Source organism: Argiope bruennichi, chromosome 9 (assembly GCF_947563725.1).
Source record: "Argiope bruennichi chromosome 9, qqArgBrue1.1, whole genome shotgun sequence".
Lineage (NCBI taxonomy): Eukaryota > Metazoa > Arthropoda > Arachnida > Araneae > Araneidae > Argiope > Argiope bruennichi.
Window position 1 is genome coordinate 121,386,358 of NC_079159.1, and position 12,037 is coordinate 121,398,394.

Sequence of the window (12,037 nt, forward strand, 5' to 3'; positions counted from 1 at the left end):
CTCTAGATAAAAGGATTTTTTTTTTTTTTTTGCTTGCTCCTGGGATTCTTAGACACTTCCCGGATCGCATTATTATATTTTTATTATATCTTATACTTATCTTATATCTTACACTTTTTATTATATCTTATACGAAGTATGCAGAAAGTATTGTTATCGTCAAGAAATTGGAATTCTAGATTTTCATAAATCTCCTCGTTTTCGGCCTCTCTGAGTTCGAAACACCCATTTTTGGTTTCAGTTTAGTTTGTTTAGTTGAGTTATATTAACGTCCCGTTGTAAAGCAACACTAAGGCTATTTTGGGACGGACCCCGTCATTTTGAACCGCGGTCAGATGACGAGCCCATTTTTGGAAAATGCTATCCGACTGTCTGAAATATAATTCAAAAACGCTTTGCGATAGAGTGAGGAATACGCCGGCGTCCTGGCATAGGGGTAGCGTGTCTTCTCCATGATCTGGGCGTCCCGGGTTCGAAACCCGGTTTGGGCATGGTTGTTCTTCCGTTGTTCTATCTGCGAGATGTGTGAATGTGCTCTCCTGTAAAAAGGGGTTGTGCAAGCGAATGAGTGATGCGAGAGTAGCTAAGTCGTACTCTTGGCCCTAGTTGGCGCTACTATAAAAACAAGAGACGCTCCCCCCACAGACTTGAATCGGCTGTCTTCGAACAGCGGGCTTGTCCGTGGCAAGTGCCACAAGAAACAACAATATAGAGTAATACGGTCATTAGACCTAATTTATAGATTTTTATCAAAGTTTGAACGAAATCTATTCAAATGAAGTCCATCTGTCTGACTGTTTCAATGTAAGTTAATATGATAACTACAAACGAAGGGAGTTATATGGATAACATTCAGTACACAGATTTAAAATGCATATTGTAGACACACATCAAATTTTGAGCATTTAAACGCGATAACTCAATGACTTAAACATATCAAATTTGGTATATGATTTTCTGCTTACAATTGTAGTTTTGTATCTGAGTTTGCCTTCAATCGGATGGGGAAAAGGAGCCAAAAGCACAAAATGTTTATTCTTTCAGGTATAACTGATGAAAAATGAAAATAGGATGATTTTGTTGTTAAAAATGCTTGAGAAGAGAACTAATGTGATATCTTTCGTTGCTCTCTGATATAACTTCTGCATTCATTTCGGAATTTTTTTTTCTCTATAAATGTCAGTACATTCAATAATAGAGGAATATAAACCGAACTGCTGTGTATATAAACCGAAAATAACATTGGAAAAAACTGAATATACTTATATGATAGTTGCAAAAAATAAGTTTTGAAAACGTTTTTTAGAAGAACGCTATTTCCCTTTACATAGGTACCAGCTCACCTGCGTGATTGAATGAATCATTAATATTCTTCAAATTATATTCATTCATTGTTTATCGGATAGGGGAACAAGCTACGTTATAAGAATTGGTGATGCGAAAACAGCGGATTCAAATCTTAGTTCCTCTATGTAGGTGTTACATGTTAAATCTATGACGACTCAAATCTTAATTGAAATTTTGGAAATAGATAACTATCACTGGCACAGGTGTCATGTACAAGTGACAAAGTCCAAATCGTATCATCTAGACTTTGTGGATTCGAATAACTTCAAGAGGTCATTGTAGCAGAAATCATTCAGTCACTGTCAAATGAAGTTGATATATTGCGATGTATTTTATGTATGTAATAAATTTCTATACATTCTCTCTTTTTCAGGTCCGTGCCTCTGATCGGAACTCTGACCTCCACTTTCGTGGTGATTGCGACACTCACATTGGCCGTCTGGATCCAAAAGGCTCAGGTACGGGAAAACTACATTCGCTCGTTAAGCAAGTTGGTGCTGCCTTTCCGAGGCTGTAGAAGTCAAGAAGAGGGGAGGGGATATTAGATGCTCTCTGGTATCATCAAAGAAGCACTTCAATGCGTTTATGTCGCTTTTTAAAGCCAAATATGAAAAGAGAATGAGATATTAATTCTGTACCCCACTTATACTTTCTAAATCAGTGATGAGAACGAAAGGTGGAGGAACCGTTTTCTTCATACCATTTGCTTTTGCTACGTAATTGTGCCTCTCATTTTTATTTGTTATTTCCTTTAAAAAAATATTTAAAGGATTTTGTACCCTAATTAAATAATAAATAATAATGGATTATGGAAGCATCGAGTTTTCATTAACCCCTTAACTGTTTTATTTTCATTGATATCTAATAAGATGACACCTTCTATTTTGGGGATATTTCCTTATTTTGATTCAAATGAAAATCCATTGAATACTTGACTTATCTATGTATTCAAAGTAATTTTAATATTGAATTATAATCGTTATGAAGGGTTTATTTTTTGCTTACAGCTATCAAAATTCGATAAATCGATGCACGTATGGTCCTCGGGCAAAACTGTTAAGCGGTTAATCTCCTTTGAAGATCATCAAGTAGCTATTTTTCCATCTAGCCTCGAAAAGGATATTCAGGTGGAATCTATTTAACTGAAGTATTGATCAACATATTGGTCCAGTCGAAGTGTACTTCTTTATGAGGAAGGATACATAACATCAAGACTGAGAAACTTTTTTGAACTAAAAGTTTAATGAATTTAAAAGCCTTCTTCGTTTTCTATGTATTGCCTTTTCATGTGAATAACATTTAAGATTTAAATCACCTGAGGGCTAAAATATTCCTCTTTTTCAAATATTGAGAAATATCTTCTTTAACCTCTGATGGCAGGCTTTTTACAATACTTTTTTTTTAAATTCTTTACTATTATTTAAATCGCACCAAAACAAAAATATTCTTTTTTTTTTATTTTGAAAAAATCTTTCTTTTGTCCTGGTGGTAGACTCTTTTAACGCTTTTTAACTCTTTACTTTCGGAAAAGTAATTCGATGCATAATTATTCACCTAATATAAGGACTTATTTATTGCTCCAAAAAATAAATATTTACAATTCTTTTAAGTTGAATTTTTCCCAAAAAATTAAGCTTCATCTTCTTACCACTCCGTAGATATTTTTAACAAACATGATAAATAAATAAATAAAACGTTAAAAGGATGTACCATTTTGAATGGTGCTCTCGTATAGCTCTTCTTGGCAAAGGGTTAATATTTCTTTAATATTTTCTGTATTTTCTATCGTTTGTATTTAACTCATCTGTATTCTAAATAATTTTAAATATGCGATTTAAATTTAACCGTGCTATTTGACTTTAGTTTAGATTTTTCCTAATTTTCCTGAATAAAAGTTTCTTATTTTTCTGAGGCATTTTGGTATTAATGGAATGTATTATCATAAAAATTAACAATTTTTGGTTCAAAATGTGACTCAGATACAAGAAGATCAATTTAAATTTTTCTAAAACTTTTCCCTTCATTGTCTGATTGCGATACTTCTAGTGTAGTTGTAGTAGGTTATCTTTTCACTTTCTCATTTGAGAAGGAAGTATTGTAATTGTCAAAACCTTCGAACTAGTGATTTTGACGAATCTCCACATTTCAGATTTTAACGAGTCTTCGCCATTCATTTCAGTGTGTCCAAAAAGAATATTTTTGGGCTTTATTTCTGCCTCTCTGTGAACATGGTCATTCAAAAACGCTTTGAACGAGATGGTTTAAATTTAAACTGACGACAAAATTTGTAGATTTCCATGAAATTTTGAACGAAATCCATTCACAAGAAATCTGTATCTGATTGGTTAACTTGATAACACTAAAACGCAAAGAGCTAGATAGATGAAATCTGTTACACAGGTTTAGCATCTAAAATATAGATCCTTTTCAAATTTTGAACCAAATCTATCTAAAGGTTGACCATCTGCAATATGTACTTTCGTAGCATGCAAACGCATTGACTGAAATCAATGAAATTTCATTTAAGTGATTGATTGTTATATTGTGACTGCAGTTGTAATTCTGTGTCAAATTTTGGAATCAATCAATCGATAAAATACGTGTCCAAAATACGTATTCTCACGTTATAATCTGTAAAAATGTTAGATTCACGCAAAATATCTCGACAGCTGCAGTTCTTCAATGCCATGAGCAGCCTTTTATGCTGGGAGGGGGGATAAAAAATTTATTGGTAAATATTCGGGAATGTTTCGGGAGACCACACCCGCTAGTATGGATAACTTTTATAAGCTTCTATTCTAAATTTCTTATCTTTAAAAAAAGGTGTTAAGTGTTGAAAAAAATGAATATCACTTTTCTAGTTTATAGTTTTATTTTGTTTAGTCTAAATTTAATGAATGCTTTGTTCGGCTATGTTTGTAAGAGCAGTTGTGTCGTTGCAGCGCAGGACCAGCACCTCTCATCACAATCAGTCCTTGGGAACATGTACAACAGATGTCGCCACCAACCACATCCTCCGAGTCATTCTCTTTGTAATCGCGAATTCTTTTATCTTTGCCTCCTCTTTCATAAATATGGTAAGTATGATCGCCGTCTTATTCTTCTATCCATTTTTATTGTATTCACAATCAGCCTATCCATAAAAATACGGTTAAAATTTGTAGAAGTATTTGTGATAATTCTTATTTTCAGACGTCTAAAGGCTCACGCTTTTAGAAGAACCCATTACATTTTAAGAAAAATGGTTTAAACGATCTTCTAATTGTTTGCCAGTACATGAAAATAAAGAATTGCGAAATAACTTTCAATTAATCGATAACTTTAATATAAAAAAATAATAGAAAAATATAGAAGACTGAAGACTTTCTCAAGGGTCACCTTCAAGCAGGGAATCAAAACAAGGGATTTTTTTCTGTGAGGGGTCTGACTTTTGATCCAACAATATTGACCCCTCGTGATCTGAAAATCCCCTGAAATTGAGGCCTAAGAGACACACCATTTTTTACAGAAATAAAACAATAAAATACAACCTCTAATTTAAGAGAAAAATATAATAACATAATATAAACTATATAAGAACACTCACAACCAATTATTTAAAAAAAAAGGAAAAAACATACCAGTAACAGGTAAAACTTTTACAAAAAAAAAATTTTTAATGTCCCATCGTGTTCTTTCTTGCTTCCCGCGTCTTATATAGTTCCTGCTAGAATTCCAAATTTATTATCATTAACCATTTAATTTTATTTAGACCAAAAAATATTTCCTAATTTTGTGAATGTTTTCAATACTATTATCCAGATTACAATAATTCTGAAATTCTACAAATATAATGTGATAATTGCCGCCTTTACCATTACCTCTCTTAAATCTTTTACTATAATTTTCCTTATCTAGAAAATCTTTAAAAATATTAAATTCGCTATAAATGCAGACATTGTTTAAATCTCTTGTTGTTAAAATGCAGACATTGTTAACCATCCTCATTTAATTTACTATTAAGTCTACAAAGTTTTTAAGTTTGTAGACTTAAAGTAAAAAGTCTACAAAGTTTTTAAATTTTCCTCATTTAATTTACTATTAGGTCTACAAAGTTTTTTTTTATTTACTACAAAGTTTTTAAGTTACAAATATAAATATTTTCTATGTCTAATCTTTTGTTTAGTCATTTACATTATCTTCTAGATTGTAGATATTAATATTATTAAAATTATGGCATTGAAAGTGTACTAATTCATAGTCAGGAGTCTTATTTTTTAAAAAGTTTTTTAATATCAGATCTATGGTTATTAAATTCTTTAATTAAGTTCGGTGCTAGTTTGACCTATATAATTTAAATTACATTCTATACAATTTATAAAATAAATCAGGTTTTTGTTTTTACAGAATATTTGCAAGTTTGAAATTTCATTATTAATATGTTCTTTACCTGCTAATGGACAGGTCTTACACTTTTTGTCTCCGCATATTTGATATTTTTTTATATTTTTATGATTTTTCGAACAAAATAATTGTGCCAGTAACTTTTTGCCCGTGAATGCTCCTGGCACACAGTGCCCCTTGGTAGAGCGCGCGACGGGCCAAGCGCTCTGATATATTCTTTATTAGAGAAAAAAACTAAAATTAAAACTTTCTCTCTAAACTATCCTTGTATGTTTCCAACAGTTAAATTTCATAAAAAATCATTAAAATTCAGATCTGTGACTTGTAGCACTAGCAGTTATAATTACTACACGAGAAAACATTTCTTTAAATACTTAAAAATTATCCTGAACAAAATTGAAGATGAATATAACTTTATAATTAATATTAACAAAGAAGTTTTGAATTTTCTTAAAGATAACAACCTTAATAAACTTAATACTTATGATTTTGAAAATTTATACACCAATCTGCCTCACGAAAAATTAATAAATGTCTGTACTTTTATATATGATAAATATTTAAATGAAGGTATTATTACAAAAAAACAACTGGCTAGAATTATGTAACTTTAAAATTACCGAAAATTACGTTTTCAATGGAATAAATTTTTATAAACAAGTAAAGGGCATTCCAATGGGAACAGCTTTCTCAAGTGCTTCAGCCAATATTTTCCTACATTACTATGAGAAAAAAATAAACACAATTTAATAAATGGTTGGAGATATATTGATGGCTTACTTTTGGTAAACTTAGATAATATTAATATTATTTCTAATTGTCATCCAAAAGATTTAATTCTAACTGAAACAAATAAAAATCAACTTGAAGCTACCTATCTGGATTTAAAAATCGAAATTTCTAATGATAAAAAATTAGTTGGTATCTACGATAAAAGGGATGAATTCAACTTTAAAATAATTAAATTTAGTAATTACCATTCTAATATAAACTCTAAAATTTTCAAAAATTAAAAGAGTTTGTAATAACTCTTTTTTCTTAAAACTCTTTTAAGAATTTTCAAATTTTAAAAGAGTTTGTAATAACAAAATGTCCTATATTGAAGCAACAATTAATCTCATTAAAAACTTAACTGCTAATGAATTTCCCAGAAACTACTAATCTTTTGACAAAAATAATAATAGACTTTCCGTTACATACAAAAATAACTCAATAGATGGAGCTGAGACCTTCCAATTATTTATTACTTTGAATGGCGTTGCATTTCTAGCAGGAACAATATAAGACGCGGGAAGCAAGAGAGAACACAATGGGACATTTTATTTTTTTTGTAAAAGTTTCACCTTCTACTGATATGTTCTTTCCTTTTTGTTTTAATAATTGGTTGTGAGTGTTCTTATATAGTTTATATTATTTTATTGTATTTTTCGCTTAAATTGGAGGTTGTATTCTATTGTAATTTATTGTTTTATTTCTGAAAATAATGGTGTATCTCTTATGGCTCAATTTCAGGAGACTTTGGGGTCATGAGGGGGTCAGTATTGTCAGGCCCCTCACAGAAAAAATCCCTTGTTTTGAATCCCTTGTTAAAGTCTTCAGACCTATTTCTTATTTTATTTTTGTTTTTATTTTTTATTTTATTTTTATTCCTTTTTATTTTTATTAACTTGGCATTTTTACTAATTAGGTTTATACTTTCAGTATGTATATGAATATCATTATTCTTTACAAGTAAACAATAAGATCCATTCAATTTCTCTTAAAATGACATATATTCTATATTCTTATTTATAATTGCTTACCCTTCATTTGAAGGTCATTTGTGGCTTTGCAAATACCAATGCACAAATCATTTCATTTTTTTCCATGACAAATTATGAACAAAATATATAATCTAAAGCAAATCATGGGATAACTATAAGGACTGAAATTTGTTTTAAAAACATCTTTTAAAAGCTGGGAATGTTTTGGTGGGAGAGAATTGCATAAAAAATATGAGAAATGATTTCAAATATTACTGAAAGTATTTAATTTTTTTCTTTTTGGAAGAAGGAAATCTAACTTATGTGTATACCTAAAGTTAGCGATTGGGCAAAGATAAAATAATTTCGTATTTTTAAGATCAAACAGGCTTAAATGATATTTATATTTTTCATAAGATTTTTTTTTACTATCCCATTTTTAATTATTCGATTTTTATGAAGCACTTAAATAAATTATATATATATTTATCAGCCAAGTGTTCATCATTTCTCTAACAGGTGATTTGTGTTCCCGAGGACGGTGACTTTCGAGTGACTTTGAATGACACCCTGAATCTTTTTTCGAGACAGGAGCATGATCCACCTCCCCATTGTCAGTATGGACAGGTAAAAGTCCTGCATTCATCGTGATAATAAATGCATTCATCGTGATAATTCATGATAGATTTGATACTTTCACGGTAACTAAAGATGTAAAATAGAACTGAACAACCAATAAAAGATAATATTGTACTAGATGTTATGTGGCATTTACAGAATCGTATTGTTTTTGTAGCAGCGTTTGTATAATTTTTGGTTGAATCATCCCATAACATTTCTCATAGCTACATTCCTACTCGGGGGGGGGGGACACCTCATAATTGAGGATGAGAAGCTTCCGGCATAGTGGTTGATTTTCGCCACCCAGGTAGGTACACAAAAAAATGGGGGTCTGTGCCCTCGCATCGATGACTGGACGTACTTCCCAAGGGAAGAGCTGTACCGTCGCCGGTGATAACCCTAAGAATTCAACCCCAGTTCCTACCAGTGTTTCTGTTGTAGCGGCTCGGTCATTTAGATTTTTCCAGGTCGGAGTAGCCAGTTTAAGTTCTAATAGTTACAGCTTTTATTTAACCTATTTTATATAGATGGCCATAAAATATCTTATGGTGTTTGGAACTCAAATATTAAAATCTGTTCTGTCAGATTATGGCATAGTTGGTTTACCTACTATCTAGATCATGAAATTTGGATTTATGTAAAATAATAGCTCAGATTTTTGCTACTAACTGAACTATGCTCTTAACCAAATCAATTGCACTGAAGAATTTCAGAAATCATAATCCTTTCGGAGAAATTCAATTTTGATGGATGTGGTTCAATGAGTTTTCCTCTCAGCTGCTCCAAAAAAAAACCTTTTATGTTTTATGTGTTTACTTTAAGAATTTATCAAATCTAGTATTTTAAAACTGAATATATGAAAATATAAGAGCAGGAATTCTTGAATAATCAACAGTATTATCGAAACATTTACGTCTAATATGAAAACGTTAGTAATCGGAGATTTTTGTGAGCGTTTCAAATGTACTTCGAAAAATCACAAATAATGAAAAAGTTTTGCGATGCCCGAGTATGAAATTTACGATCATTCCATAATGGTTCAATTCTGCCTAATGCTTCTTTCCTCAAATGTATATTTTCTTAAAGAAAGACATTTCAATGGTAAGAATATTCATGAGCAGTTATTTGCATAAAAGAGGCTATTTCTTGCTTTTAAATCCTCGCATTCAAGAAACGGTTCTCACCTTTCTGCCAAAAGTAACTTTTCGATAGATCCGAAAATGAAAAATGGAAATCGAGAGCATTAATGTTGTTGCCAAGCAACGGTTCTGTCTGAATCATGCAGCAACAGTTTTCGATTACTTATTTCGAGAATCGGAGAAATCCGCTCGTAAAGAGCTTCATTCAATAAAGTTGCGCCCAATTCTTACGCTTTAATATCTCCGAGAAAAGTTTTATTTGGAAGATTTATCTCCGTTTCGTTTTAGATTTGGAAATAAAATAGGCAACCGTGCACCCTTCCTGTCGTATAGCGTAATCTTTAAAATGCGTCCCTATTTGTGGGAGCACATTATTCGGCCCCCTTATAATAGAAACGTCGGACTTGCATGATTAAGTGCAATGTTTTAAAATTTATATTTCGCAATTAATGGGGAAATATTTCAATTGCATGTTAATGCATTGGAAAGATCACTTTGTCAAGGATATTTATAACATTTTCTAATAAGCCTGCATTGTTTAAATACATATATGCTGGAAAATTTCTGTTCTTAAAATAAATACATTATACTTCTCTTCACTAGAAAATAAAGCACTTAAAATCACTAACGTATTGACACCTTGACCTACGAATTTTCTACTACGAATTAGCTACCTTCTTTATTAAAAATTTCTCCAAAAATTAACTAAAAAAACTTCCCAAGTTACAAATTTTATCTTATATGCAAAATGATCTTATTTTCAAACTGACATTATGTAACGAGTGAACGAAAAATAATTTTAACATTAAATTTCTCTAAGATGTGTAATATCTGAAACTCAAAGCATGTACAAATACTGAAAAGGAATTTCATTTCATTATGAAATATTACGAATCTCTATTTCTGTTGGTCTATGAATTCTATAATTGAATTATTTTTTTTATCTTAGTACCTTCAAATTAATTTTAATTTATCTGTATAGTTAGTTTATTTTTCACAAATTATTTGTTTTGTAAACAAATAGCAACTATAAATCCTTTTGTTTTTAATTTTTTCCTTGGTTTTACTCGATTTGTTATTTAAACTACTAATGCGACTTTAACAGTTAAATTTTCTTCAATATATTTAAATATATATCAGTATATTATTATTCATTTTCTGCATAATGCTTTCCTTTCACCATTTTAACCCATTTACCAACGAATTTAACTTAAATAGATGATACATCTTATTTGGGACATTAATTGTTAATTTAATTCCTCTTGTAATATGAGGAACATTTTAATTATTGAAGCGATTCTGAATGATATTTGCGTTTTTAATGACGCTATACTTTCACTTAATTACAAATTTTAAAAAATTCAGTCATTCAATGTGAGTGTTAGACATGTCATTGTTTACGGAGAGGTTAAATAGATTTCTTTTAGGAAGTTTTCCGATTGTAACTAATTATCTTGATACGAATTTCGGTAAAATTCTACACAGCATCTATGATCTATGGTTATTATTCTTTGTTGTAAGTTTTGTTGTTCTCTTTAAATTGCAGGCTCGATGGCTGTGTGATACTTTATTGGTTTCGAGACCAAAGAGTTGCGAGTTCAGGACTCGAATCTTCAAAAATTTCGCCTTTAACATGTAGTTACTTACACTTAGCGTGGACGAAAAAGTATCTTTCCAATAAGAATTTTTTTTACTGCATTTAGATTAGATGAAAAGAATCTTTCCGATAAGAATTTTCTACCTGCATTTAGCTTAGATGAAAAAGAATCTTTCCGATAAGGATTTTTCGTCTGTATTTAGCTTAGATGAAAAAGAATCTTTCCAGCCGGAATTTATTTGAAATGTTTTTCTTGCAGGAATGATACAATATTTCTGAAGATCAAAGAAATTCGTTTAGAATTTTTTAATATGGGATATTCTAATAAAATTAATTTCAATCCTTAATTTTAGAATTATTTTCCCTTCTGAGTCTGCTTAATATGGGTGTTATTATGTTAATTTCAAAATCCTAAGAAGTTCAAAGATTGAGTCCTACATTTCAAATCTAATTTACCGGTAGGTATTCGTGTCATTTTATGTAAAAGAATTACTATACAAAAGCAATAATAACAAAGCGATTACAGATATTTAAACTGTGAGATATGGGATGTCGAGTTCTAACTGCACAAACGTGCGCAGTTATTAAATCTTAATTACAATATATATGTTACGGGAAAGGTAATAAATTGGCAATTATGTATAATTACCGTATTTAGACACAATTACCGTTAAACTTGGTAAATGTGATAAATTATTGAATATTTATCAAATTTTCTTTTTAATTTATAAAATCCCCAACTCGTAATGAGGAATGTAATAGAAGCACAATTTTCAGTACTTTTTTTACCAATATTTTTCAATACCTTTTACAACGTGTATTATATAACCTAAGCTATTATCTAATATATCTATTCTTAGTTATCTAATGGAAATAAAGAACATAAGCGCCACTTTTATTTATTTTTTTAAATTGGAATACTATTAAAAATTTTAAAAGTCATCATAATATTTTTCTAATTCTAAAAAATCACATTTTAGTGCTATTTAAAAATATTATATATTTGGAATCTAGACCTCATTATTCCACAAAATAATTAGAATTTCAGGCATTCTTCGTTACGAGTTGTGAATTTTATAAACTAATTGGTAAATTAAATAAATATTCCAAGTTTAAAAGTGATTATGAATAATCACTGTTAATTGTAAATAATCACCGGATTAATTACATTTACAGTAATCTGTATGCAGAGAAAATATAGAATTCCC

The 12,037-nt window shown here is 30.2% G+C and overlaps 1 protein-coding gene across 3 annotated transcripts in view; it reads left to right on the top strand.

Moving 5' to 3' along the window:
* The window catches only part of LOC129983791 (adenylate cyclase type 2-like), a 355,856-nt gene that overhangs the window by 319,265 nt on the left and 24,554 nt on the right, over positions 1-12,037 (top strand). For all 3 annotated transcript variants that reach the window (XM_056093421.1, XM_056093420.1, XM_056093419.1), the window contains 3 exons: positions 1,721-1,805; positions 4,290-4,424; positions 7,992-8,099. In XM_056093421.1, the coding sequence (XP_055949396.1) occupies positions 1,721-1,805; positions 4,290-4,424; positions 7,992-8,099 (328 nt within the window). The remainder of the gene's footprint in view (positions 1-1,720; positions 1,806-4,289; positions 4,425-7,991; positions 8,100-12,037) is intronic.